This window comes from Westerdykella ornata, assembly GCF_010094085.1.
Source record: "Westerdykella ornata strain CBS 379.55 unplaced genomic scaffold EI97scaffold_1, whole genome shotgun sequence".
Classification (NCBI taxonomy): domain Eukaryota; kingdom Fungi; phylum Ascomycota; class Dothideomycetes; order Pleosporales; family Sporormiaceae; genus Westerdykella; species Westerdykella ornata.
The window spans coordinates 1,637,540-1,664,077 of record NW_022986851.1 but is presented as its reverse complement, the minus strand read 5'-3'; the positions used below and the strand labels follow the sequence as shown (position 1 = coordinate 1,664,077).

Here is a 26,538-nt window from a genome sequence, read left to right as displayed (position 1 = left end):
GCTCGTGCGCAATGGACCCTTCACGGCAAGATGACGAACACAAGACCGACATGAAGAGAATGTCCAGCCCTTGCGGCTCATCAAAATCCGATAATGATCGACATACTCAGCGAGCGATGTCGCATACCTACCCCGGGCCAGGAACCTGGAATACGCCTGCTGGCGCACAATGGTCTGCGAGCTGTCCGCACTGAAACATGACAGTCTTGAAGAGGAACTCCAAAAGTGGGCCCTGTCAATATGCTTGGGCATGTAGCTCATCAAATGCACACTGCCGTCAAAAAGGCCTCGCATGAGTCGCATCAGGTCAAAACGGGCCATGCAACTGCATGCTCGACCCCTGTGCCCTACATGGACGTTTGCAGGATACAGTCTCCATGAGTGGAGATCTCGCGATTCCATTATAAGGAGTGGAACCCCAGTTACGACCATCACAGCGCCTAGGTTTTCTGCGTACAAGAACGATACCACAAAGCTTTTATTTAAACCAAGCCAGTCGCACCCACTGCCAGGAAACCACCGTTTAAGACCATCAAGCTTCTCCATTGTATCGAATACTGGGATGGATCGAAGTGTTCAGCCTCGAGATCGCCTTCTTCAGCCACCGAACGAAGAGTTGAGAGGTACAACTGCAATCAAGTACAAGATCGCTCACATGTTGACAGTCCTATCCAGAGTACAGAAAATCTCCACAGTACCAAAATGCCCTTAGGCAGAGGTCCTCGAATGTCTTGTCTGTTGTACTGGTGAACGGGGTCTGGAAAGACAAGGAGACCACACAAGCCGCCGCCCCTCAAGGCGCAACCACACCCGCCACTCAACCGGCCATCGAAACTGCGCCGCGAACTACTCGAACGAATGCTCGGTCTGCTCCTCAGACCACCCCCAATGTGTCCATTCACGAGCTTGAAAGCATTTCTATCGATATACAGACGTCTCCGGGAACTGGGACAGCCTGCGTGCAATTTTGCGCTCAAAACTCGCACCACAAACCCCTCGCCAATTCAGCTGCGGGTCCCAGCACACAGCCTTAAATTGGTACAGGCGCGACCGATATGGCAACCGATCTGGAAAATTTAAGTTTCCTGTCTGCATCTACGCTCGTTGGAACCTATCAGTGGGCTCTGTCCTTTCTGACTCCTGAGTCACCCCATGCGAGCCGAAACAAAAAGTCTTTTGTACTGTTTGGAGAGATTGTGACTGGATTTTGGCACGGACGCACTGTTCTGACGAGTGCCGGCCACCGCGTCAACTACACCTTTTGCTCTGTTTTAGAACGGACAGTGCTTGCTCTGTCAAGAATGCTATCTACCATTTTGACCCCAAGACGCTTGATGGTCCAGCTGTGGAACGCAATGGTCGCATCATGCAGAGTCGCTCATGTGTTTCAAAAAGAAGTTTTGTTCGGCCACCCAAGCAAGGGTACCACGGCTTGGAGGTGTCTTCACTCCTCAGAGCGTGCGTGAGCGTGCAGTGAGGCTGGGACCGTTGGATTCAGGCGGGATCGAAACGACGCCCACCAACCGACCAAGCTCCAGTGCTAGTAGGACCCGCTCTAATTTCCGCTTTCTTCTGGTCGGAGCCGTCATCAGTCTATTTGGCTGTGGCTACGGACGATTTGGGTGCGCCCCTGAACCCCTTCCTGTCCCCTCCCGGCTAGAGGTGGCCATCGCACGAAGTGGACTTCAAAAAACAAAATCAACGCCCACATGAGCGATTCCGGGATCCTGGCAATGGGTCATTACTCCCGACCCGCCACAGCGACGAGATCTCACACTCGTTTGCACGTTGGGGCGGTGAGTGGTTTCGCGTACAACCACAGCCTTCCGCGCTGCCATGTTCATGCCTGCGTATGAATGACATAGCGCGTCTGCAACGTTGAGGCTCTGTCCATCCAATTGGCGTCACTCCCGGGCCTATCTCTCTGTGCCGTGTCACGCTTTGTTACAAGAATCAACACAATCGATTGGCTAACATTCGACTTTGGGGCAGTGTACTCGAAGGTTCAGAGGTCAGGGCGAGTAGTGGAGTGCAGAAAACCGGTCAATCGCCAGCCACCGAACATCTTTTTTGTTTATGTTGACACGGGAACCGGCAGACTCTCTTGTCGACAGACGCCATCCAGTAGTAGCGGTCCCTGCTCAACCAGCAGTGAAGATTTGATCTTTCTCGCACATTCCACTGGTGCGGCAGATATGGCCTCTTCCACGCGCGAAACCATGAGACGGGATTCCCTGTAGGTGAGGGTACGGCTGGGACAGTGCGGGATCTCAAGCAGGGAGGCGGTGCTACTCGGATAAGGCCCGGGAATCGCGACCTTACTGAGGGCGGGACGCCCACCGCAAAATTTTTCAGTTCGCGGACGGGTAGGTGACGCGTCCACTCACTCTTTTCCTCCCTTCCCGTTCAAGGCCGTATCCTTCAGATGCTATTTCGATCTCTGCTGCGCACCTGGGCCGGAAAACTTGGCTCCGGCGCCGCCCAGCTCACGTTGGTCCTCCATGAGGGTCTGAGCCTACGCCAGGGCCATTCGAAGTAGTGGGCGGCCTCAAGTGGAGCCTGGTGGCTTGTAACTTGGGACGACGCGAAAATGAACTTATCTGCTCGCAGGGATGCGGATCGCAGTCCACAAATTGAACTCTATGCCTCGCTTTCGCAGGACTGACCCTTCAAGGGATGAAAATTTATCTTAATGAGCATTGTCAAAAACGTGAGCATGCGTATGTCTATCCGATTATACCACCCTACGGCTCCTGCTAACAAAACAAGAAATTCGTCGTTCTCGAATAAGAAGCTAAGATCAACGATTCGTTTCGATGACGAATGAAACAAGGTTAAGATGCGAATTCGACAGTGGCAGGTCGTGTTTCGCGGCGCATGCTTCAAGTACGCGAGATCCGAGGCGTGATACGCAGTGTTTGACTTCCCATCCTTCAATGGCGAGAGATTGTATATGAAAGTATTTCGATATTTCACGAGGCTGCACCTAGCACAATAGTTTCAGAGTAGCTTAGACATCTTCTAATAAGAACATTTGATAGCAGCACTAGAAGTCTATGATTCTTGCTTGAAGAAGCCTTCTTCAGCATGGAGGTGGGCCCAGTGGTACTTTCTGGATGACGTTCCAGCAGGGAAGGGGAGTTTCGACGTATCTGCAGAACTTCGAGATACACGAAAGTGGAAGGACAGTTTCATGAATTCACGAAAATAAACCCTGCTTTACTGCGAATGACTGTCATTTAAGGTGCTTTTATATCGCACGGGTAGATCGCATATCCCACAGAATAATATTCTTCAGTGTACCTTTCCCAGTCTGCATGTTGCTATCGGGAGCATGACGAAGGGAAGGTATCGCCTTTGCGAACGCGGATACTCTAGCTCTTTTGCGACATGTTTCCTCGTGGAGAGTTATGGTCAATAGCTAGGTGAGAGTATTAGAATGTATCTTATTTCTGTAGCGTTTCTCCACTTCTTATCTTCTCCAACTTTATGTACAGGTGCGTTTTGTCCGCCTTTGACAGCGCCAATGTCAGACCGAAGCAGACGAGGAAATACCGACCGTTAAGGTCAACCGGTATGGCACTCTATTCTGAATCCAGGACCGTTATCGGAAGGCCCTCTGCTCTAGGGTATCTATCGTTACTCTTTTATGTATGCTAACGTAGTGTGGCGTACGAAATATCGCGAACCACTGCGCGCTACGTGCGATTAGGCAAATAGCACTCGTCTGCGCCTATACCGTGGTCCCAGCCTGTGAGTCGCATCCGAGCGTATTTTGAGTCGTTAATAGGACGAGTAATACTGCCGAAGTGTGGATTCCGCTTGTGTAAGGCGCGCGTTTGGACTGATCGGAGTGCTTGAGGGCGCTATATAAGCGGACGCGGTGTGTGATTGGGGCCGTAGGGGACATGGACTAAAATCTTTGTTAGCGCGCTCTCCTAAAAAAACTGGAATATCACTTGCTTCGGGGTATAGGACTTCAGGACTCTCGCTGCTGAGTTAAGAGTATGTCGTTCGACAGTCCACTCATCAGAGTAAGGCTCAGTGTTCCCAGGCGGAACCACGAAGATAAAAGAGATCGTTGCCAGAGTGTGACGCCCAACACCGCCACAGTCTTCTTACCTCTCGAATGGATTATCCCCTTGTCAACCGCTTCTGCTGGGAGGCAGCCCTGCAGTAGGTCGCGCCCACGGTCGAACACGCCATCGATGAAACCTGACAGGGGGTCAAAAATCCCAGAGTCAGCTACGCCGCAGAAGCAGAGGCCAGTCCGCTGGTTACACGAGGCCTTGAATGACACAAAACAATAAAGGCGACAGATTGTTCGACCCCTCAAAAAAGACCATTGCCAAGAGGTAGCATACCTTATGAAGAAGACTCACCAAAATGCTTGGAAGACGCGTCTAGATGACACCATGCAAAGTGCACTTCACTCTCCTTCCTATCCCACCTCTGTCTTGACAGTTTAACAACACGTATTTTAAGCTCACCGCCTGTGTTTTTGTGACTTCTCCGGCCCAGAGGAGCGGGAAAATTGAGAGTGATGTCTCACCCTTCCTGGACCTTGCACCAGGCCACGTCCCACGTTTCTCCACAACGGACCCTGCCACCTGCATCCCCGGTACCTGTCCAGCTGGTGGACCGTTGAAAAATATTGTTTTTTTTTTCAACGGGGAGAGATCAGTCTGCTAGGTATCCCGTATGCCAACAGTTGACATTAGCCCCAGCACAGGGCGCTCATCTATACCTCGCTATGCGAGCCTTCCGGCTTCCGCGACCTGCATGTTGTGACTGTTTTGGAAAACCCCCTGCATTATCTCTACCTACATAGTAGCCGGGCGGAAACGCCTTGTCGCCTCGATCGTCTTGCACATGCAACCCCTGAGAAGCCTCCCCCATTCTCCAGGGATACTCAGTAAGTATTTTGCATTGGGAAACCATGCCACCTCACCGGTCCAGTGCCCACACGTTCGAACCAGTCCCACCAAAACGCTCCTTGCATTATACCTATCGAATCTCTGCTTCGGCTACGCTCGGCCGCTTCCACGGGAGGGGGAAACCATGCAGTCATCTCTGATCCAGGTAGTGCATCGACAATCCCAAGGTGCGCGTGGCATGGTTTTATCCTCCGCAGGAAACACGAGGAGGACTCTCAGAAGGATTGACATGAACAACCCCGTGTCACTTGAGTCCTAACCTCAACGAAAGAGCGGTCAAGGACACAGTGCGTTCAACCACCCCTTGGCGACAGCAAAAGTGGTGACTTCTTAGGAAAAGGAAAAGAAAGGGGAAAAAAGAGGAGGCTGAAATTAAGTGGCTGTCCGAGCGTAGTCCCTCAGGCTTGGACCCACGCAGGGACCAGCCCCAATGTGATGGAAAGATCCGCGACCTAGCACGTACCATACATGTCCGTAAAAGTCATTTGGGAAATCCACATGTGTATGGACATCTTTCAGAGGCGATGCCTCAATGTCGAAAAATTCTTTTCGACTCTTCAAACCCTGCGTTGCGCGGCATAGTATGACAGACACTACAAGCAATCTATGAGATACCGATACCCTGCGGAACTCTATGGGCTAAAGCAAAAGAAGCGCCAGAGATAAATTCTCTTCACTAACATGTGACTTTTTCTATATTCCCATCTTGAATTCTTATCTGAAGTGTTAAACGGAAATAGACTGGATTTTTCATATCTCCAATGGCGCTGATTGCGAGTAATGGCACCCTACGTGTGAACCTTGTACACATCTGAAACATCGTTGAAAACCGTAGGGAACTTGACAAGTATTTCGGGCAAGCGTTTGGGTCCTCAACTGAATGTAATAGAAATGTCGATTTACAATGAAAGGATACTATTTACTCCTACAAGATATGTGGCAACGCCTCGGGAATACACACCTTATAGCCCTCTTCCCTATGTAGTGTAGATCGTTGCAGATCCCTAAGTCACTAAAGCCTCACTACCAAAGAGCCATGACAGACGAAAGGTCCATATCCTGTGACGGTACGGGTAGTCAAAATTTGACCTTCTTTTCCCAAAGTCTGCAAAACATAATCTATTGCATGACGGAAAGCATCGTGTATGACCCATCCATCGCTATATGTGCTTCCAAGATCTATCCAGACACTCATTAGAATCCTAGAGATCTTTTAGGGCTGTAGCCCTACACCTGAAAACCGGAAAAAGGAAATTAGCGTACCGAAAGCAATGTCACTCCCCATGCCCAAACTCAGTGATCTTCCTTCTTCCTCCTCAAGCTCCCAAGCCCCCTCTTTATTGCACTACCGACGCTCTTTATGCTCGAATCCCCCTGGGCATGGCTATCTTCAAACGGGTTCATAAGCTCCCTGCTCTCGGGCTCGTTGAGTTTTCCTAAGCTGTGACCACGACGGCGAGGAGTTTTCATTTCAACGCCAGAATCGCCAAACTTCTTGTGCTCCTTCCGAGACTTGTCCTCAGAAAACGAGGGTTCGCCTTTGCCTTTCAAGTCATCAGGTTTATATTCCTAAAACATCAGTATGCTTCTCTCCGAATAATTCCTCCATAGAACTTACAATTCCAGGCCAACGCCTATAATCCGCACCGGGTTCGCGCATCAGATCCGCTCCTTCCTCATAATCCAATACTCTCCCAAACCGATCCGGCATGCCAGGAGGGATATTGGCTGTGCCTTCAAGCGGCCTATGCTTTGTCACGGCATCAATAATATTCTCTCTTGGCGTAGCTCTCAGAGCTTCCTCGTTCGATTTCTGAACCGCCGCAAGGGGACTATGTCCGGGGTCCACATTACGTGCTCGACTAGCCGCATCATACGGTCCCTCATGATGATACTGTGCGGTACTATCCAGACGGTCAATGACGTCAGCACCTTGGAAGTTCTTCTTTCGCAGATGGTGAGCACGGTAGGCGGCCTTGTTTTCCTTGCGGAGCATATCTAGTGGGCGGTTCGACTCATCGCCTGGATAACGTTCCCTCAATGACGAAGATCGCGAGACGCCAGAAATGGTCCTCTCTTGCGGTTGGGATGATCCCTCCGTGGAGCGCCGGCTCCGGCCCGGGTAGGAGGGTGCATAATTATCGGCGTAGTTGCCAAAGTTGTCTCGACGGGGACTCGCTGAGCCTGGCGGGGAAGGATAGCCGGTGACGGCGGGAAATCGCTCTGCATGGTTGGCGTGCGAGGGAGACTTGTACGAAGACGACGTAGCCAAAGAACCAGATCTGGAACTTGCAGCATTCCTAAAAGGATTCGTCTCTCTGGAAGTATCGCTCTTTTGATGAGGAGGAGTGATAGGAGCGCCCCCGACCGGGCTCTCGCGCGGTGCGAACGTTGAAGTGAAATGGCTGTTCAGACCGGTTTCATCACTGGGATCGGGCTCGATAAGAGGATCGATGAGGGCATGCTGAGCCTGAGATTGTCAGTCTTCGCATGGAGGAACGCAAGGGGGAGACGCATACTGCCATGACATCCTTGTCTGGCATGGTGGTTGAGATATCACTGCAGACTTTTGAGCCAATCACTGAGTGTGAAATCACTCTATCGACGTAGGTCTTGGCCTGGCACAGACGTATAAATGCAGCAGTGAGGCGAAAGAGAATGCAGAGGCAGTGAGGTGAAAGAGGATGGAGATGTAGTCAGGTGAAGAAAGCTGAAGAGGGAGTCCAAAAATAAAGGCCGCGCACGATAAGCACCATAGCAGGCAGGTACGCGCGTCACACAGTCGCTCGCGCCTTCCCACTCTGAGTCCTGACCATAGTCTACGTCATAGCCTCGAACCCTGCTCCAAGCGGTGATCTGGCCCGGCTCGCACGGTTCGTTTAGCGGCCCGCGTTGCCGCAACCAGGGTCCAACCGGAAACGGCAACCACCCACTCTCAACCTCACCTCGTGGGAATGGGAGGAACTGCGGAAAAGAGCATGTCGCCGAATCCGTTGGTATCGTATTCCGATTCGGAATCCGACCACGAGGAGAAGGGGACAAAGGAGCCAAGGAATGAACTTCCACCCCTTCCAGCCTCATTCCATGATCTCTATTCAGCCAACGCGCGTACTTCCACCACCGACGACCCCAGTCTCCATGGCGGCCGAAAACGAGCTATACCGCACATCGAGGGCAACTGGCCTAGTCATGTATACCTGGAGTGTAAGCTTCCTCACATACGGAATGCTTTATATTAGCCAATGTGGACATTGACTAATTTGACCGAGGGATTCCGTCGCAAACAGAGTCAGAGCAACTGCACCAACTTATAGAGACCGTGAAGGAAGCAATCGAAAAACTTAACAAGGAGAGGATAAAACCTCTGCCTATACCGGACATTACACCTTCTCTACGGTCTCCGCTTGGGGCATCATTGCCCCTGCATATCTCACTTTCCCGGACCCTGCACATCAAAACTGATGATCGAGAGGCGTTCCTGGAAACCCTCAGAGGAAGGATACGAAAGTCAAGCGTGCACCCTTTCGAGATCCGTTTTGCGAACTTGAAGTGGGTGCCTAACTATGAGCGGAATCGGTGGTTCCTCTTGCTTGGGATCGAGAAGCCGCCAGGCGATGAGCTGAACAGGTTGTTAGAAGCTTGCAATGCAGCATGTTCGGATTATAGATACCCGGAACTCTATGTCGGTGGGAAGGGTGATGGGCCGATGGAAGATGATATAAACGAGGACGGGAGCAGAGCGAAGAGGAGGAGAATGAGCAGCACCACTAAGCCAAACGGTTCTAAGGAAGCAAGTGTTCCTATGTCAACCGATCGAAGCGAATATTTTCACATCAGCATAGCTTGGAACCTCGTCGAGCCCGCACCTGAGTACGTCGAGCTGGTACGAGATATCGCCATCGCAGAAACAGTACAGGTTCCTCCTATATCATTCACGGCGGTCAAAGCAAGGATCGGAAACACTGTGCATAATATTCGTTTAGGTAAAGCAGCCAGTGCTGACAGAAGAGCTGGCATATTAGGGCTAGGATGAGGGAGAGGAAATCAGTTCTAAGGACGTGGATTCGCGTCTTAAACTTACAAGGATTGTGTTTTTTTTAAAAGCAGCTCACTGGCCGTGACCTAGATAATATCCGAGGCTGTCGGCGTTGGGGAAGAAAGTATGAGTGAAATGGGTGTCGGAATAGGGGACGCAGCGCTATCGATCATGATGCTAGAAGCTGTTCTGATACTTCGTGTGGGAGGGTTGGTGCCGTGGTAAGATATGAATATTGGAGGAGAAAAGGATATATTGGTCTTGATGTAATAGTGTGTGAGAATCTGGTGAAGGCATAGTTGAATGATCATGCGATGGTGGTGGGGTAGTGACGCTGGACGCCGAGACGAGAGCAAGTGACGGCCGTGTGAGTTGTCATCCACAATCTCATGGCTACGACGAGTTGCTTCAGAGTTCGGAGTCATTACCGTGAAAAGCGGAGTTCGGTGCTCGTCAGGGGTGCCGTCTGTTACTCAAGAGTGGAGCACATTGTACACTGTGGAAGGGAACGAACTAAGAGGACCGTGGCACGAAGGTGCGCCTGGACTTTGTTGTGGTTTCGTATCAGCGTCGTCGATATGGTTGCATGGGGGAAAAGAAGTCATCGTGCCGGGCTTGGATACTGCCTATAAGGTAAAGGTTAGGCGTTGCTTCGTGGAGGTCAGGTCTACTGTGATAGGTCCCATATGGAGCAGTCACATGGTCATCAGCGTAAACATCCAGCAAGTGGGTGGGTAAGTGACTGGTTTTATACTTGTTGCAGGCTCGCATCCAATGCAGCAGGCATGAGATGCTTCAGTGACTATTGTGCCGGCCAAATACATCACTCAAATGTCACAATCCTGCTAAATGGCAAAACTAGTTTAGGTCTAGTGCAGCATAGTAAATATTCATCTGGGTATCATGCAAATATAAAGAGTAGCGCCGTCGGTGTCGCAAACGACTCTTATGCGCCTTATCCCGTCTTCCTACACGGCGCAACGGCGCTAGAAATAATGTTGGGTGATTGCCAATCAGGGGTCGCCTCGAGACGAGTAGAGACTGAAGCTAGGCTCTGCTCCATCAACAATTACTCTCACGAAAACGTTCTTCTTTGGATCATAGTGGCCTGTGACAAGCGCCACGGCACTCCCTCGACTCCCCCTGATTTCAATTTCGCCCTTTACTACTACCGCTCCTCTTTGCGGTTCCCTTGAGAAGCCGTGCTTGAACTGATGCCGGGCGTTTTCATTCCTGAACGCCCGATGGAATTGGCCGAGGTCGAGTCTAGGGATTTCAGCCAGGGGGATTAGAAGTTTGCGTGTGGGAGTGTCTCCCTGTGAACTCGCCTCTATTGACTCAGAGGATGGAGGGGACACGGCTGAATGTCCCGAGGAGGCGGCTGGAGAACCCGTTGGCGGGTCTCTTGCCAAGCGGGGTTTTGACGGAATGAGAGCAGCCGAGCCAGGCAAGCCTGAAGACATGGCTTCTTTCGAGTGGAGATCATCTTGTGCCGACCAACCCAGGCAAGACCGGATCCCATCCCACACCCTTGCAGCCGTCCCTTTGATATGGGCGTACAGTCCCTGGGCAGACGGGACAGGACGAAGAAGGGCGGCCAATCGATGGTGATGAGCCTCTTCAACCGGTCGGGTGGATCGTTGAACCGACAAGTCCTCCAATATTTCGATGCCTGGACGTTCGTATTCGATGGGTGGTTGATGAGGATACCTGAGATGCAATAGGAAACTTCCAGCACGTGGGTCAACATCTCCGATTGGAGATCTAGTACCCCAGGAACGGAGAAAAAATGTGCGAATCATTACCACAAAATCCTCTGTGTCATGAAATTGTTAGCTTGCCTGGATCGAAAGACCAAAGCTGGCAGAATAATGGGATATTGGGCAGGTGGGAGCGATACATCGCCCTGAACGGGAAGTATGGCTTACCTTGCATGCGTCGTATCCGTTGCGGGTCATTGGCTAGACGCACGTACTCTTGCCATTCGGGATCCGACGCTTTATATCGAGTTCTTGGTTTTGGTCTTGAAAACCCCGTTGGAATGAATAGTATAGCTTCCAACTCCTCTTCGTCGTATGGGTCATCGGCCAGATCTTCGCTTTCAGACCGTATGTCTCTTTCTCTCTTCTGCGGCACTGTTTGCCATTCTTGGTCCTCGTCCTCATCCTCCGCATCCTCCTCCTCCTCCTCATCGTCCTCAAGGTCATCGAGCAATTGATCTAACCAGTGAAGAGCAGCGTAGGCCGTTGTAGCAGTGACAGTGAAACCGATTATTCGACTGTGTACATGTTAGAATTAGGCATATAGACTTCTCCCCACCTCGAATGGGCAGCACAGAGGTTGCAAAGGAGTGGGACCACTTGCCTTCGCGTGAAGAACGGTCTTCTTATGCGTACGGGTTGTATTTGTATAGTTTGGTGTCCATTACGAGCCGCGGAGCGGACTACCCCAGACGTAGTCGTTCCCCTCCAAATGGAAAACCCTCTCCTCAAGACCTGACTTCTGAACATCCTCGACGGCTTTAAAGCAGCACGCCGGGTAGACTCAAGCTAGCGGATTCGACGCGCAACGAGAAGAGAACTAATCATCAGAGAAAGTGGGTTTAAGAGCTGTAAGACAGGTGGGCGCTAAATATCTTGAAGGTAAATCTATGCCTAGGTACGGAGATGTACAAGGGAGGAGCAACACTGGAGCGTAGCGAAGCCGGGATTTCTTGGCAACAGCGGGCGCCACAGCACTGATGCTACACCTAGGTATCTATCCAGAGATCACACACTGCTCCACATTCCCAGCTGCGCGTCACACCCACCGCGATGAAGACGATGAAGCTATCTGCGGGCATCCTGTTCCCGTCGCTCTTTTGCTCCGCTGCGGCAGGACCCTTGGGGCATGTCTTCATCTTCGACCCTCACGTCACCAATCCCGAGGCCCGACCGCCATCATTAGTGAGCCCGCAAACAGCGCGACTCATACTATCGCAACGCCTGGGAGTTTCCAGATACCACTCGATTTCAGATTCGAAGGATCCAGAGCTACTCAACCTTTTGAACACCTACGGAGGAGCATGGCAGGATCCCTTCACGGACTCGAGGATGAAGGATGCCTCGTCTGCGCAAGTGTTTGTGTGGTTAGACAATGTGGACGACGTTGAAGGTGTGTCATCTTATCGTCTCCGGCACCCCATTCCCTACTAATTCTTGTCTTCAGCAGTAATACCAAATTCGGGGGCATATTCCGCCTCATTCTCCATAACAAACCCTCCGAGCCCTTTGGATAACCATCGCCTATATGAAGACCTAATCCAGCAAGTAGAGGCGCTCCCAAGACCCAGCAATCCCTATGCGAATCTCGACGCCGAAATAGAGGCTCAACTTTCCTTCCAAGATGTCGGTGAAACCACAACGCATAATGATTACCTCAATGCTTTCTATTCAAGCAACTCGAGCAAAGGGCCGGCTGGCAGCGTGTCCAAGGCTCTTCAGACGCTCCTGCAGAAAGTATCTGCCGCAAAAGAGAAAGGGTGGCCTGTGACAATTGTGGTCATGCCCCCGTCAGGCAATGTTCGAAGCGCTCATCCTTATGGGGTATATCGCATGCCGTCTTCAATCAAGGCTCGTCGCGAAAGGCCTGAAGCAGTCCTCTCCCCCTCCACATCTCAACCGTCTAGTGGGCCGCAATCCGCCGACCTCTCCGATCTGGAGACATTTCCCAGGATCCAGAAAGCCAAAGAACACCCGCCTGTGCTCGGCATCCTTCCGCAATATTTCCCCTCGTTAGAAGCCTGCCAGCGTACGACACATAACTGCAGTGGGCACGGAGAATGCGGGCTTTTGCATAAGGGAGATAAAGATTCCGGAAAGAGAGATCGCTACGGATGCACCTGCAAGCCCACGATCGTTGAGGTGGGCCATGATGGCATGGAGAGCAAGCGTAAAGTGACGTACTGGGGTGGACCTGCTTGTCAAAAGAAGGACGTCTCGCAACCATTTTGGCTTTTCGTTGGCACTGGACTCGTCCTTGCCTTCTTGATCAGCGCAGGTATCGGTTTGCTGTATTCGATGGGCAACGAGGAGCTGCCCAGTGTCATCGGTGCAGGGGTGAGCGGGCCTACGAGAAAGTGATGCTCCTTTTCATTTATCCAGATGTACGAGATTCTTTCGACGCATAAGAGGGCTTTGTCGTTGGTTCTTTTGGTGTTTAGGTTTCTCTGGAGTCAATTGGAATTGTATATTAAACGAGGAAGAAGTCTTGGTATTGAATGGGTGAATCGAAATGATCATACAGACGCTCGGGCACTCCGTGCGATACACCACACATCCGCCATCTGCATGTATGAACTCCGTAACGCCGGCTATGCAATGCCTCAGAACCATATACTCCGCCAGTCGCTCGCGGAGATTTCTCAATGACTAAAAGATCCCCCCACCACGCATCCCTGACGGTTTAAACATGACCCCTCTCCCCGCTCGCGCAGTTGAGGCCGACAGAAATCCTTCGAGCACTTCAGTGTTTTCCTTTCTTCTTCTTCGCTTTTGCACCCTTGTCAGCTGGGCCCCCGCTTTCGACGAGAACAGCTTCATCATCGCTCCCCTTTGAGACGCTCGCGTCGATTATGGGTACCTTCTTCTCCTCGGATTTCTTTTCCTCGTCCAGCTCCTTGAGCAGCTCATCTTGGAGAGTCGCTCTCCTTTGATCCCACCACTCCCGCTCTGATTTTGCAGTGGACAGGATCTCGCTTAGGTGCTCACGGAGGTTTGCATTCTGAGCCATTTCGGAGGCGCTCTGGAAGATGACCTGGCCCCAGTTGGGGACAAAGGCATTGGCCTAAGAAAACGATAAGCATGTCATACTAATGCCAGTCGAATATATGGGCCATGTCGTACCTCAGTCACGACATCTCGAAGTTCCTCCTCTATCTCTTTCTCCGCGCGCTGGAATCTCTGCCAGAGATCATCCCCCACACTGCCTCTCTGCAATAAAGTCTGCAATGCCTGCTTCGCATTCCTGATCTGTACAATACGGCGCACGTCTTCTGTAGCCCTCCTCAGAAGCGCCGCTTTGAGAATGCTGTCTGGGACTTTCGGATGTTCCATATGGAGCAAGGTCAAGTAGACATCACGCTGGATGTGTTGAGGGAACCATGGTGCCAGGGACGCCGCCTTCGCGGCTTTGCGCTTGCGGTAGAGACTCGAAAAGACGGCTAGCGATCCGACAAGAATGAAGAGGTAGGCGAAGGGTATTGAGAGAGTGAGCCAGTCGACAGCGTCAAATGGCCACATGGTTGGGATCTAAATTCTTGAAAAGGGGCGTGGAGGGCCTAAATGAGCGGCAATAACATGGGGAGGCGCGGCTAGAGGTGTGTGTGGAATTGGGAACACTGAGGTCGTGAGTGCGACCAATTCAGCAATGCGCGCAATGAGTGGCCTTTTGTCATTGCTCAATGTCTACCAAATATCTGTCCTCATGGGTATTCGCCAAGGCCGAAGGCGGTGAGAAGCGGAGGAAGGTTCTGCCGCCGCCTGGATACATCGTCATCACTTCGGCAGCCTTCTGGTACCGCCCATTTGAAATGCCCTCGCACAATCGCGGGCCTTTACCTTTTCTTTTTTGTTTCGGGCAACGTCGCTTTCTCCTTAACACGCATTCCAGTTTCCAAAGGTTCACCTGGCCACTTACCTACCGTACCTGTGTAGAGCGACGTTCTTAAGCTCCGCCCTCGACAGGGCAAGCTATCCTCCGTACCCTGGGCTTCATAATAAGAGAATAAGCTGTTCTTATCCTACCACCGTTCTCGAATATAAGCAAGCTGCAACCCAGACATCAACATGATACTTCGCTTTCAGAGCAAGGAGGGACAATTTCGCCTCAACGTCGACCCCGCCACCACGTTTCCCGAAATACTACCCCAGATCGCGGAAAAGCTACCCAAGACTACTGATCTCGCAACTCTCACTGTGAGCAACAGGCCACATGGAGGGGATGCAAGGCTAATACAATCATTACGAGGGGTTTCGTTCCGGCAGGTCGGCTTAACGTGAGTGAGAAGCTACAGCTTCTCGAGTTATGCTAACAGCTGTGTAGCCATGGAGCGCAGCTCTTTCTCGATTTCAAAGAGCAAACCGACGTCACTAATGGCAGTGCTGCATCGACATCAGGCGCGGTCCGTCTCAACGGGCGTCCTGTATCTCCGACCGAACATCCCAGCGTACCCCTCGGTCCTGCCGCTCAGCACATCAAGAACCCATGGGAAGTTGTGAAGCAGTCCGCACTGGACGACCGGCTCGACAAGCTCGATGGGAAGATACCACGGAAGTTGGATCAGAAGATGTGTAGGCACGGTCCAAAAGGCATGTGCGACTACTGCATGCCACTCGAGCCGTATGATCCGGGATACCTTGCGGAAAAGAAGATCAAGCACCTGTCGTTTCACTCGTATCTGAGGAAGGTTAATGCCGGAAAAAATAAACCCGAGACCGGGACCTCGTACATGCCACCATTGACTGAACCGTACTATCGCGTCAGACCCGACTGTCCCTCTGGACATAAACCGTTTCCCGAAGGCATCTGCACGAAGTGCCAACCGAGCGCTATCTCACTACAACCGCAAGAGTACCGTATGGTGGACCATGTTGAGTTTGCCTCTGTGGGCGTAGTCGACGACTTCATCCAATTCTGGAGACAAACTGGTACGCAGAGGCTAGGCTTCCTTTACGGGACTTACCAGGAGTACGAGGAAGTGCCGTTAGGCACAAAGGCTGTTGTGGAAGCTATCTACGAACCACCCCAGGTTGGCGAAACTGATGGGATTTCGCTGCTGGAGTGGGAAAATGAGCACGAGATCGACGAGCTTGCACGCCAGTGCGGGCTGGAGAGAGTTGGTGTCATCTTCACTGATCTGGTGGATGCTGGTGCTGGTGACGGCTCGGTGATCTGCAAACGGCATGTTGATTCGTACTACCTCTCTTCGCTGGAAATCGTCTTCGCCGCAAGATATCAAGCCAAGTACCCCCGACCCAGCAAATGGAGTGAAACGGGCCGTTTCGGATCCAACTTCGTCACCTGTGTAATAAGCGGTGATGACCAAGGCGCTATCGGTATTTCCTCTTATCAGGCCTCCAACACTGCCGTTGAAATGGTCCGTGCAGATATCATAGAGCCATCGGCGGAGCCTTCCGTGATGTTGGTGCAGTCGGAAGACGACAACGACGCATTGAACCGGGCTCGGTACATTCCGGAAGTTTTCTATAGGAGGAAGAACGAATACGGCGCAAACGTGCAGGAGAACGCGAAACCCGCCTTCCCAGTGGATTATCTGCTCGTGACATTGACACACGGATTCCCCAATGAGCCCAATCCTCTATTCACGGGGCCGAAGTTCCCCATTGAAAACCGAGAGCACATCGGAGAGACGCAAGAGATCTCATCACTTACGAAGGCACTCAATGCAAAAGCGAACGGCCTGGCTCTCAATACCAAGAGCGGAATCACAACCATATCGAACTTTCATCTCCTCACTTTCCTCCATACGCTTGGCATACTTGGAAAGGTAAGTGTGAAATATAGGAATAGTATCATAACAATTCTGACCCAGGTGTATCAGGATGAGGAAGCCCTCCTTTGTAGGGTTGCCACCGATCGCGACGTGTCCGAAGGATTCAAGCTACAGCAGTCGCCTGGGTGGGCAACGTTACTGGCGATCCTCAAAGAATCTGGTGAGCGACCCCCAAAACGTCCCCGTTCCGGTTCCATGGCAAATCGGGTAAGGGAGGGTGTAAATGGAGAACATCCTCCTCACCGACAAACCCCGAATGGATCCGACTCAGAATCAGCACAGTTGGCTAAGAGAATCAAGGGGGTTAGCTTGAAGGGAAGATAGACTCGTCTGTTTCCTGGATACATTCCCCCAGCTAGGTTCGATCGACGGAGTGATCTTACGCACAGTGTGGTCCGCTCCAGGGCTCACATATACTTCGAGGGTAGGGGTGGTCACATGGCTTGGCGCAAACTAAAGGAGACCATGACGGATAATCATATGTAAACAAACATAGATGGATCGCATATTGCCAGATATTTGACCTACAAGTGGGTACTCTTTCCTAAACAATTGAGAAGTCTGAGTATCGACATTTGAACCTCACGTGACGTGGCGCGAGTGCACGGGCGCAGGTGCGCGGATGGGCGCGTTTCTCTCATCCACGCGTAGCTCGCCTGCACTTCAACTTTCACTCGCCTCACCCTCCACACGTATAAGACATGGCGGACTTCTTCAATATAAAAGCAAGACAAGCTGCTGCCGCGCAAGCAAGCTCATCCAAGGCTCCGACGACAAAACAGGAGCCAAATCGACTGCAGCCATGGGTCGAGAAGTAGTACGTCTTCCTCAGCTCCAATGAATGTCAAGCTTGCGATCATCCACGAGCGCTGCTACGCCGATATAGAGGCTGACTCTACTACAGTCGTCCAAAAACCCTCTCCGAAGTCACTGCGCAGGACCACACGATTCAAGTCCTCTCCCGCACGCTCCAGTCCTCAAACCTCCCTCACATGCTCTTCTATGGACCGCCCGGAACCGGAAAGACGTCTACGATTCTCGCGCTCGCAAAACAGCTCTACGGCCCCGAGCTGATGAAGTCCCGCGTCCTCGAATTGAACGCATCAGACGAACGCGGCATCTCCATTGTGCGAGCGAAGGTGAAAGATTTCGCTCGCCAACAACTTTCCGCAGCACCCAGTTACAATGTGATGGTGGAGGACAAGGACGCAGAAGGCGGGGTGAAGCAGGTCAAGTACAGAGACAAGTACCCCTGCCCACCGTTCAAGATTGTGGTTCTGGACGAGGCCGATTCGATGACGCAAGATGCGCAGTCTGCGTTGCGCCGCACCATGGAGACGTATTCCAAGATGACGAGGTTCTGCCTCGTCTGCAACTATGTCACGCGCATTATCGACCCTCTGGCTTCGCGCTGCAGCAAGTTCAGGTTCAAGAGCTTGGATCAAGGGAGTGCGGTCACTAGAGTGGAGGATATCGCGAAACTGGAAGGTGTGAGGCTAGCGCCGGGCGTGAGCGAGGAATTGGTTAGGATTGCGGACGGAGATCTGAGAAAGGCGATCACATTCTTGCAGTCTGCGGCACGGTTGGTGGGAAACAATAAACCTGCCAAAGGAAAGAAGAGAAAGGTTGTCGAGGACGAGGAAGAAGAAGACGACAGAATGGATGTCGATTCAGCGCCTGCAGATTCAGATGTCGTCACTCTCAAAACCGTACAGGACATCGCTGGCGTCATTCCTGAACGGACAATGGACGACCTTGAGAACGCCGTGCTATCCTCACGCAACAAGAAAAACATCCCTTATGCTGCTATAGCAAACGTCGTTCAAGAGATGATCGCAGAAGGGTGGAGTGCGGCACAGACGGTCGGGCAACTCTTCGAGAGGATTATGTTTGATGAGCGTGTGAACGACGTGCAGAAGATGAAGATAGTGGGGTATTTCAGTGAAACGGACAAGAGGCTCGTGGACGGTGCCGACGAGCATCTCGCGATTCTGGACCTGGGATTGCGGATATCTGGGGTACTCTGTCAAGGATGAGAGGGTGGTTCGGACATGGTCGTTGAAGATCATTGGGACTACAGTGTGCACAGTACGTGTTACATCCCTCGTGAAAGGATAGACGTTACCTGTCACATGAAGAGCTCGGGATCTTTGACGCTCTCAGCAGAGCGCGCGAAAGTTACCTCACACAGTGCAACCCCATATCCTTTACCTCTGCAATTCCTCGGTCTGTTCTGCTGCCCTGGCGTGCCTGGCTAAGCCACTTTTGTGCCTGTTCTCCACGCTACGGCTCGTCCCAGCTGCCTTGGCAATCCAGGATTCCCCACCATGATTTCCCCCATAGTATCCCGAAACGGAAGTACCTAGGTAAACAGGTGTAAGCAGCTTCACATGCATCCCAGGCCCAACACCGACCGACAGTGTACATATTAAACACTTGTGTCTTCCAATATTTCCCCTACAACTTATCCAAACTCTCTCATTCCCTGGACATTTCCACCCTCCTTTATCGCCCTATCCCTCGCTTCAAGCAACACATTTGCAAAAATGGCTGCCCCGCCTTCCAAGACGATGAAGTCGTTCGATGGAAAGTGGCAGATGGTACGCTGCCCCTCAAAGTTACACACAAACGGAGACCGTCACTCATACCAATTCCCTTCTCACTAACACCCCCACGCAGAACAAGACCCTCGGCGATAACCCGGACCCCGTGCTCTCCCTCCAAGGCATCGGCTGGATCCTCCGCAAGACCATCGGCAGCGCAACCATCACCCAACACATCAAGACCTCGACCACTCCCTCGGGCGCCACGCACATCCAGATCGACCAAACCCTCACCGCGGGCCTCAAGGGCACGAGCGAGAGCCGCGAGCTCGACTGGACGTACCGCCCGCACTCGGACTGGCTCTTCGGCGACGTCAAGGGCCGCTCGCGCTGGTCCTCGCTGAGCAAAGTCGTCGAGGAGGCGGCGACGACGGGTAAAGGGGAGGCGGCTGATCTCGAGGCCGATGCGAAGTTCCTCGTCGAGGGGTGGTTACCTGAGTCTGCCGAGGGCGAGAATGTGGTTGAGAGTTTTGTCGAGAATGAGGCTGCGGGGTGGACGGCGTGGCAGGTGTGGGGGTTTGCCGATGTGGATGGCAAGGGCAGGTTTCATGTTAGGAGGGTGGTTGTCCGGAAGGGGAGTAAGGTGGAGAGGATTAGGTTGGTGTATGACTACGTTGGCGAGCTGGAGGGTTAGGTGGTGGGTGTTTGGAACGGGGGATCTGAGCTGAGATGTTTGTTTTGGGTACACAGTGGAGTGGTTTGCTTGAGTGCGAGTATATCCAGTGAGCATGTACTGTTGTTGATTTTGGAGCGAAATCAATTAACTTTCTTCATACGTGAGCCTTCCTCTACTAGAACGGAGTGTGTACTGTGCCAGAGATAGTCGGTTCATGGTCTCAATTCTCTTCAAACGGAGAGCTTCTGAAAAGGGATCTGCACGTGACTCACGTGCAGATTAACAGCAACTACTGCGTAGCAGGACTCCGGACCCTTTCCAAATCTTTCCAAACATGATCCGAAAAGCTTGACAATGAAAGGACGACACTTGGTGATAGCGGCGTCCGGAAGGTTCAAGTCATTATCATCAATCCCAACATGATTGCACCCCCTCATACTGTACGACTTCGAAATCGCCAGGCTCCAAATCCCCAACCGCCGCCTTCAGTTTCTCCCTCAGGCCATCAAGTTCACAGGCAAATCATACCTCCTGCACGACCGAACCAACACCCGCACGTTGTGGGCTCGCCCTTCCCGAATGCGCTGCGTCGTTTTACCAACCCAGTCAACCCCCAGTGACTCCAAAGAGTATCCCATCGAACAGGTAAAATACGTAATGGACGCTACGCCTGGAAACGTCTTGCGGATAGCAGGAAGCTTATTCCTCGACACAGACCGAACACTCACACGCGAAATGGCGCTCCTCTGCTGTTCCGTAAAAGACTTCAACGGCCGCACCGACTGCGGTTGTAGATAATAGTGCACAGGACCCATTTCCAGGACAAAGTTCGTCTGTGCGTAGAGCAGCAGATGCGTCTCGAGGTGGATTTGACGACAGACGCGCGGCAGTTGGAACGTATGTCGAGCCTGGTTCCGCAAGAATAAGGATTTTGCGCTTGGGGGGTACCAACGCCCGCCAGGGAGGGTGATTCCCTTTATTCCTGTGATGCCGATTTCCAGGCCGTGCGTGATATATGTCCAGATGTGGTTTCTAATTTCTCCGGGCAAGCGCAGGAGAGGGGACTTGGCGGAATTTCGCTGCACTCTGTACGCCTGTTAGAATTGGGACTTGGTATGTAGACGGGCTGGTCGGGAGTTGACTTACACTGTCCTAAGATACTCTGGGATATTCGAAATATCCAAATTCCCGCTTTTGGGGACGGAGCGCTGCGAGGAAGGCTCATTCATTGTGCTTCTTTTCGCCTAACGGCGTGAGGTGTGGTGTGCTCGTGAGGGATTTGAATTTGACTTCGTAGGAGGAGCGATACGAATAAAAAAGGTCCGTCAGTGTGAGTCCACTACCGCTGTTTGCACCCAAACAGAAGCGCACGGGCTCACATGAAAATTGAAAACCTGAGACTTACTCAGGTTCCAACTTGAACCAATGCACATAAGCAAACTTACTCATTAGAAAGTATCCCAGCAATCCGTCAAAGGCGCATGTGGGTGGTGTCACTGATTTTCATTTTGACATGAAGAAGGGTGTAAGGTAGCAAACACAATATCAGTATCTCAGAATCTGAGACAACTACCCCGGCCCAAGAACATAGACGCAAACTCTGTTGGTCAGAGATGAAACATCGATTGTACACAGCAAACTCACCTGTTCTGGTCTTTCCACAATATCGGTCCAACAAAATCATGTCGTTCATGTCTAACAGTGTCCGTAGCACAAGGTCTGAAGCCGCATCAAGCCAGTGACGGTCCTGGTTTTCGACTTGTACCACCCAAGAAACCCGTCACTGCTGTTGAGATGGCATGGTCGCTCGCTGAGACCCACGTAATCAGTCTCACAGAAGTCTTTCCACACTTTAGAAGGCGAGAAAAGCAGCAGCCCTAATAGAAGTCAATAGACCTTCAGAGCTGACCTGCCTCAATGAGTGCCACTATTGATACACCGCTATCAATCGCCAAACTACACCCTCGACCCAAACACACCCCTCCCACTCAACACCTCCCTCTCTGCCCTGAACACCCACTCCTCAGCCCCAACCTTCGTCAGACCCTCCCTCCTCCTCTGCTCACCCAGCTCACCCCACCTCATGAGCAGATTACCGTCCAATACACCCTTACTGCCGCCTGCAACCCCAAGCTCATTTTCCACAGCCCTATACGCTCTCAGATTCAACCCGCAGGTCGGCTCCAGCGCAGTGGCCAGGAAAGTCGCCAGACCGGAGAGTTTGCGGTATGAGGACTCCGAGAGCGGGGTGATGAGTGCTATTGTGCCGGATTGCGAAGTGTGCAGGATCTGATGAAGGGGCCCTGCGTCCTCGGAATCGACGTCCATGGGACCATCCGAGGTTCCTATGATGTCTGAGGTATTCGGCATTTTCATCGGTGAGTGTACTAGGTGCATTGTTGAAGGGAAGTGGCCGGTGTGGAACGTGGATTTGTGCAGAAGGCGGAGACCACCCATGGAATTGGGATCTGGCGAATATCGTTAGTAGAATGCGATGGAGAGATGGAGACAAGTGGCGCTGACTTTCTGGGTCAAATTGTAGGACTTGCAGGTTCATGTCCGCGTCCGCAACTATGATGTGCAATTGCTTTTCGAAGGGAAGGAACTCGGCTGCTAGGACTTCTAGACGGTTACGACTCCGCCCGAAGAGCATCATTTTATAAGGTTCTTCCTGCGAACACTGTGTTAGCATTCATTGACATCGACGGGGAGTAAGACGGATAGTACGTACGGTGTACCCAGAGAACCAAACTCCTTTGAACGCATCACCCATTAAAAGCATGCCGGTGCCCGGCAGTGATTTCAGCACAGTGACGTAGCACTGCATGTCCATGAAAGCCACTGGGAGCAATGTTCCGTCCTCTTTAAGACCGCGGACCATGCACTTCTGCCCTTGCGCCATTATCAGGAATCCCTGAGTACCCAGCTCCGAGATAGCGGATACGGCTCCTTTGACTTCATCTTTCACAATCAGTCTCATTCGTCTGTTAGTCTCAGGTCGACCAGGCTCTGGTACGACGGTGATGACCTCGAAGATGCGTATGTTGCCCTTTGTTGCCAGGTCTTCCCCATGGACTATGGAAGTACCAACTGCTACCAAAGCTCTGCGTTCATGAGTGGTTTCGGAATATTCTAACTTGAGAGTTTTGATGCATAATATAACTTCTTGCGGCTCAAGGATATGTCTAGCAACCCTTGTCAATATCCGGTACGTCGCGCGGGATCTCCCAAACTTACGTATCAATAAGGGTCCACGTCTTCGCATCGTACACCTTAATGACCCCTCGCTCGACACGAGGAAAGAATTTGATATCTTCCACGAATGTCAGTGGAACAAAGTCATGATTGGCCTTGTCCTTACCTTCGGGTTTCCATTCGTAATGATACGTATCATCTGGCAGCATGTACTCCTCCGTCTGCCCTGTGCCAACAATGTAAACATCTCTCGGGTGATAGGCAAGTGCGCAAATCTCTGATGCCATCGGGTAACGCCGGACCGCCCAACCGAGATGACCGAAGTGTGTCTCAGCTGGCAATTGTGATATGCGGAAGTTGTCCTAATATTCTTAGTAGCTTCTTCACACATACCCAGAGCAATACTTACGTCTGCATCGATAAATGCAAACCCTCTTTGGCAGCTCGACGTGTGGAATCTGGTAAGACCTTTCACTGGTTTGCTAGCGACACTGATGACGCGTGGAGCGCTCGAAGCTTCCTTGAGAATAAATGAAGGAGACGTTCCGCGCTGGAAAACGGTACTATATCCACAGACATTGCTGAGCGCAACAAGCGTACTCTCCCTTCCTGCGTCCTCTGCTTCCATGGCGGGTTCTTCGCTATACCTAGGCAGACGTGGTTGGGAAAGCTTCTGCCACCGCAGATTCTTCGTCCACGGGTCAGAGGCGGCCTTATGAGGATAGTGGAATGCCTTGTAAATGACGAGGTCGTCTGTCGAAGTGCGGACCTAGACAGTCAGCAGTGAAATACGCCTTAGTTGGGCAAACTCACTATGAGATGAGGAGACTTAGATACAGTATCACCCAAGTCAGCTGCAAGTATTTCGGTAATAGCAGCTTTTCCAGCATTCTTCCGGCTGGTGTAATCAGCTGTGAGTAGCGGGGGAAGGAAAGTGAGCCCTTCTGCGACGAAGCCGGGTTGGTCCAAATCAGACATTGAGAATATCTGGAATTGATTACTAGACGACCTCTCACTGCAGACTGAAGCAACATACCTTTAGAGCTCCTTCGGGTGTCAAGAGAAAGGCGAAGATACCAGTGATGAGATTAGACTTGTAAAGAGACGCTGACAGCCATTTTACTGACGTCAAATTACTGCATTCGACTTCTTCTACTTCGCCACCACTGCCTGCTTTGAAAATCTTGATACTAGAGTTTTCGAGGAGAAGTAGCAGATACGGGTCGGCAAAGTTGGCACTGATGATTCTAAGCTCGGTGCCAGTTTCCTCGTCCTCTATTGGGATGATTTCGTCCATGTTAAGCTCTAGTCATTGACCGTCAGTGTTACGTCTTCGAAGCGGACAGATCGAACCGACCGGAATCATAGGTTCTAAGCTCACTACGCATGACCTGGACCACCTTGGTACCGCCAGCAAGCGTCCCAACGTTCATAGTTGATGCTTCCTCGCGCTGGAACTCTCCCTTCGAGGTTTCCTTAATATCAGTCCCGTTAACCTCGTAAACAACAGTATCTTCTGTGCCGCTCGAGCCAGCACGGCAGACGACGAGATACTGATCGTAATCAACATCAGAAGATATGTTCGCTTCCATGTCCTGTCCGATATCGGCGACTACACCACTAGGCGCCTGTTTCTTTGCATGGACTGCCCAAAGCCCTCGTGCTGATTTGAGTACAGATTGACCTAGATCTGTAGGGATTATATCTTGTTCAAGCTTCGTTATGGCGCCGGCACGCCCTCTCCCTGTGGCAAGAAGGAGGTCACCAGGCATGTGGCTCGAATTGGGGATGTCTATTCTCCTCGCGTCGGCCCTTGAGCTCAACACAACATCCTTGATGGGTGCGAGACTAGGAAGTACATCGTGAATCCTAAATGCGTACGTCCCTTCCGGCGTCGGCTCTGCCGAGACTATTGTGACTTTCTTGACTGGAGCAGTGTCATTGTAGAGATCATCGTCAAGATCATCCTCTTCCATCTCGTCCGCTGACATTGCTTCTTCGTCTGCGTTGGCGTCGGCTTGGCCTCGTTTGCTTGCGCCAGAGGCGAAGCGATGGCTCCAGCCCAGAAGCACAGAGTCGGCGTCCTCGCTTGCAATGAAAAGCCTTCCCCGGCCCAGATTGACGGCACAGGATGATCGGCAATTGAGAACCTTTCCACCGTGATCTTGAGCGACCGGCTGCAAGGTCAACCCTGACACTGACCTTCCATCCAGAGTGAAAGTGAGAGTGAAAATAGAGCCATCATTAAGGATAAGAAGGACGTCACCGTTATCCGGATTTAGAATTTCGGTAGTGGAACCCTCGAGCCTCAAGGAAAGGTCCGATTGATCTGATAGAGGGAAGGAGGTGCTCAGTTTAGCCAGCTCGTTGACGGCCACTCCATTCGCCTTTCCTGCCTGGCTCACATGTATGATTTCATTTCCTCCAACCAATAATGCCCCACCAATTGGGAGCGGTAGAGGAACGACTTGGAAAATGTCGTAAGGCAATCCTTGCACAGATAAAAGCGTCGTAGAGGCCTTCTGCTCTAGATCCAACGTAAAAACAGTATATGTCAAGACATCTTTCCGCTCAGCTAGCAAAGACGGAGCCGCAGCACGAGACGCCGCCACGATGCCGAAAGTTGGTTCGCGGTACTCATGCAAGAAAGCCAAATGGACAGGATGAGTCAAAGCAGGATCAAGGTGCGTCAGGGGAAGCACAAAAGACGGTAGATACGGGACGCTTTCCCCGTTGCTCCCGTCCCCTGCGCCGGCGCGTTCTGCTCGTTGCTGGTCCAAATCTGAGTCGTAATCCTCCTCGGCCAGCCCTTGCTGTTTGAAGGGCAAGATGGCGAAATTGTGCGTCCCAAACTTGAGTGCGGCACATCTGCTGCCGGGATCCACTGCCAGAAAGTTGTAAGTGTCTTTCAGTTCCGCATCCCATGGTGCACCCGCCAAGTCTGGGTTTTCATAGAAGTGTATTGATATGGTATTGAGGTTGAAGGCCTCTGGATCCCACTCCACCAAGCTCAGCTTTGCATCCCGAAAAGCCACCAGCAGTGCCTCGCCCCTTGACTTGGTATTTAGTGCCTTTATCCGCCCAAGCGATATCACAGTGCCAGCAAGAGGGAACTCTGCTATCAACACGAGTTTTGCTGTGTTTTCGGTGCGCTGTAGAGGCACGTCCGCTGCCTCCATATCCACGTTTGGGGACACGTTGTCTGCGAATTCGCCGCCATTTTGAGGGACTTCGGTGACGGTCGATTTGAACTCGAATATCTGCAGCAAGGAGTTCTTCGCGACGACTAGATTGTTGGCCTTCGAAGAGAGGAAAGGAAGGTGCACTGCGTGGCTGACGGCTGTCGGAGGAGCCAATTCAGTGTAGCACTGCATGATAATAGAGGGTATCAAGATCAGCGCTGCCGGTCATATTCCGCATTGACGGTTGAGGCAGCGTGCAATTCGGATTTGGGCGACGGTGTCCACCAAGATGGAGTTGAGGTTTGCGACGCGTTGAAAGACCGCACGTGCCAAGGCGCTAGCGGGAGCTCGGTCACCAGTGTCGTCATTGAGATAGATCACCGCGCCTCTCCTCCAACTTCTGTTTCACTCCTTGAC

The 26,538-nt window shown here is 51.9% G+C and overlaps 10 protein-coding genes across 10 annotated transcripts; 6 read left to right on the top strand and 4 right to left on the bottom strand.

Annotated features, from left to right (window-relative positions):
* Positions 1-11: 11 nt before the first annotated feature.
* On the top strand, positions 12-1,034 carry EI97DRAFT_438588 (uncharacterized protein; the record flags this gene model as incomplete). Its single annotated transcript, XM_033799507.1, has 3 exons — positions 12-172; positions 307-623; positions 676-1,034. The coding sequence occupies 3 exons, from the start codon at positions 12-14 to the stop codon at positions 1,032-1,034; spliced, it is 837 nt and encodes a 278-aa protein (XP_033658734.1).
* A 5,196-nt stretch (positions 1,035-6,230) lies between these two features.
* EI97DRAFT_447246 (uncharacterized protein) lies at positions 6,231-7,480 on the bottom strand (the record flags this gene model as incomplete). Its single annotated transcript, XM_033800082.1, has 3 exons — positions 6,231-6,506; positions 6,556-7,407; positions 7,457-7,480. The coding sequence occupies 3 exons, from the start codon at positions 7,478-7,480 to the stop codon at positions 6,231-6,233; spliced, it is 1,152 nt and encodes a 383-aa protein (XP_033658733.1).
* A 435-nt stretch (positions 7,481-7,915) lies between these two features.
* On the top strand, positions 7,916-8,970 carry EI97DRAFT_367191 (uncharacterized protein; the record flags this gene model as incomplete). Its single annotated transcript, XM_033795074.1, has 2 exons — positions 7,916-8,141; positions 8,207-8,970. 2 exons carry the CDS (start codon positions 7,916-7,918, stop codon positions 8,968-8,970), a joined length of 990 nt encoding a protein of 329 aa, XP_033658732.1.
* An 869-nt stretch (positions 8,971-9,839) lies between these two features.
* Positions 9,840-11,632, bottom strand: EI97DRAFT_389638 (uncharacterized protein). The gene is made up of 3 exons (XM_033796210.1): positions 11,338-11,632; positions 10,902-11,251; positions 9,840-10,789 (listed from the first exon to the last, which is right to left on the bottom strand). Exons 1-3 carry the CDS (start codon positions 11,481-11,483, stop codon positions 9,987-9,989), a joined length of 1,299 nt encoding a protein of 432 aa, XP_033658731.1. The 5' UTR covers positions 11,484-11,632; the 3' UTR covers positions 9,840-9,986.
* A 95-nt stretch (positions 11,633-11,727) lies between these two features.
* EI97DRAFT_389636 (uncharacterized protein) lies at positions 11,728-13,291 on the top strand. Its single transcript, XM_033796209.1, has 2 exons — positions 11,728-12,126; positions 12,181-13,291. Exons 1-2 carry the CDS (start codon positions 11,787-11,789, stop codon positions 13,092-13,094), a joined length of 1,254 nt encoding a protein of 417 aa, XP_033658730.1. The 5' UTR covers positions 11,728-11,786; the 3' UTR covers positions 13,095-13,291.
* EI97DRAFT_409795 (translocation protein-like protein sec66) lies at positions 13,193-14,406 on the bottom strand. Its single transcript, XM_033796680.1, has 2 exons — positions 13,857-14,406; positions 13,193-13,797 (listed from the first exon to the last, which is right to left on the bottom strand). The coding sequence occupies exons 1-2, from the start codon at positions 14,250-14,252 to the stop codon at positions 13,477-13,479; spliced, it is 717 nt and encodes a 238-aa protein (XP_033658729.1). The 5' UTR covers positions 14,253-14,406; the 3' UTR covers positions 13,193-13,476.
* Positions 14,407-14,520: 114 nt separating this feature from the next.
* On the top strand, positions 14,521-16,964 carry EI97DRAFT_429254 (polyubiquitin-tagged protein recognition complex, Npl4 component). The gene is made up of 3 exons (XM_033797401.1): positions 14,521-15,007; positions 15,055-16,519; positions 16,574-16,964. Exons 1-3 carry the CDS (start codon positions 14,799-14,801, stop codon positions 16,847-16,849), a joined length of 1,950 nt encoding a protein of 649 aa, XP_033658728.1. The 5' UTR covers positions 14,521-14,798; the 3' UTR covers positions 16,850-16,964.
* Positions 16,965-17,226: 262 nt separating this feature from the next.
* On the top strand, positions 17,227-18,561 carry EI97DRAFT_454402 (replication factor C subunit 2; the record flags this gene model as incomplete). The annotated part of the gene is made up of 2 exons (XM_033800538.1): positions 17,227-17,342; positions 17,430-18,561. The coding sequence occupies 2 exons, from the start codon at positions 17,227-17,229 to the stop codon at positions 18,559-18,561; spliced, it is 1,248 nt and encodes a 415-aa protein (XP_033658727.1).
* Positions 18,562-18,886: 325 nt separating this feature from the next.
* EI97DRAFT_389624 (uncharacterized protein) lies at positions 18,887-19,881 on the top strand. The gene is made up of 2 exons (XM_033796208.1): positions 18,887-19,125; positions 19,205-19,881. Exons 1-2 carry the CDS (start codon positions 19,072-19,074, stop codon positions 19,760-19,762), a joined length of 612 nt encoding a protein of 203 aa, XP_033658726.1. The 5' UTR covers positions 18,887-19,071; the 3' UTR covers positions 19,763-19,881.
* A 1,649-nt stretch (positions 19,882-21,530) lies between these two features.
* EI97DRAFT_389622 (uncharacterized protein) lies at positions 21,531-26,399 on the bottom strand. The gene is made up of 9 exons (XM_033796207.1): positions 24,297-26,399; positions 23,976-24,244; positions 23,753-23,926; positions 23,349-23,708; positions 23,106-23,301; positions 22,982-23,057; positions 22,476-22,929; positions 22,268-22,415; positions 21,531-22,212 (listed from the first exon to the last, which is right to left on the bottom strand). The coding sequence occupies exons 1-9, from the start codon at positions 26,311-26,313 to the stop codon at positions 21,701-21,703; spliced, it is 4,206 nt and encodes a 1,401-aa protein (XP_033658725.1). The 5' UTR covers positions 26,314-26,399; the 3' UTR covers positions 21,531-21,700.
* Between the last annotated feature and the right edge of the window lie 139 nt (positions 26,400-26,538).

Bases quoted from the DNA above. Each gene is read 5' to 3' on its own strand.
- EI97DRAFT_409795 (XM_033796680.1), bottom strand. From the start codon at position 14,252: ATGTGGCCATTTGACGCTGTCGACTGGCTCACTCTCTCAATACCCTTC. The intron at 13,798-13,856 runs GTACGACATGGC...TCGTTTTCTTAG, and splicing joins TTCGAGATGTCGTGACTGAG to GCCAATGCCTTTGTCCCCAA.
- EI97DRAFT_389622 (XM_033796207.1), bottom strand. From the start codon at position 26,313: ATGCAGTGCTACACTGAATTGGCTCCTCCGACAGCCGTCAGCCACGCA. The intron at 23,927-23,975 runs GTATGTTGCTTC...AATCAATTCCAG, and splicing joins CACCCGAAGGAGCTCTAAAG to ATATTCTCAATGTCTGATTT. The intron at 23,058-23,105 runs GTAAGGACAAGG...CATTCGTGGAAG, and splicing joins TTACGAATGGAAACCCGAAG to ATATCAAATTCTTTCCTCGT.
- EI97DRAFT_429254 (XM_033797401.1), top strand. From the start codon at position 14,799: ATGATACTTCGCTTTCAGAGCAAGGAGGGACAATTTCGCCTCAACGTC. The intron at 15,008-15,054 runs GTGAGTGAGAAG...ACAGCTGTGTAG, and splicing joins TTCCGGCAGGTCGGCTTAAC to CCATGGAGCGCAGCTCTTTC. The intron at 16,520-16,573 runs GTAAGTGTGAAA...CAGGTGTATCAG, and splicing joins CGCTTGGCATACTTGGAAAG to GATGAGGAAGCCCTCCTTTG.
- EI97DRAFT_389624 (XM_033796208.1), top strand. From the start codon at position 19,072: ATGGCTGCCCCGCCTTCCAAGACGATGAAGTCGTTCGATGGAAAGTGG. The intron at 19,126-19,204 runs GTACGCTGCCCC...ACCCCCACGCAG, and splicing joins TCGATGGAAAGTGGCAGATG to AACAAGACCCTCGGCGATAA.
- EI97DRAFT_389638 (XM_033796210.1), bottom strand. From the start codon at position 11,483: ATGTTCAGAAGTCAGGTCTTGAGGAGAGGGTTTTCCATTTGGAGGGGA. The intron at 11,252-11,337 runs GCAAGTGGTCCC...ACATGTACACAG, and splicing joins AGACCGTTCTTCACGCGAAG to TCGAATAATCGGTTTCACTG. The intron at 10,790-10,901 runs GTAAGCCATACT...TTCATGACACAG, and splicing joins ACGGATACGACGCATGCAAG to AGGATTTTGTGGTAATGATT.
- EI97DRAFT_389636 (XM_033796209.1), top strand. From the start codon at position 11,787: ATGAAGACGATGAAGCTATCTGCGGGCATCCTGTTCCCGTCGCTCTTT. The intron at 12,127-12,180 runs GTGTGTCATCTT...TCTTGTCTTCAG, and splicing joins CAATGTGGACGACGTTGAAG to CAGTAATACCAAATTCGGGG.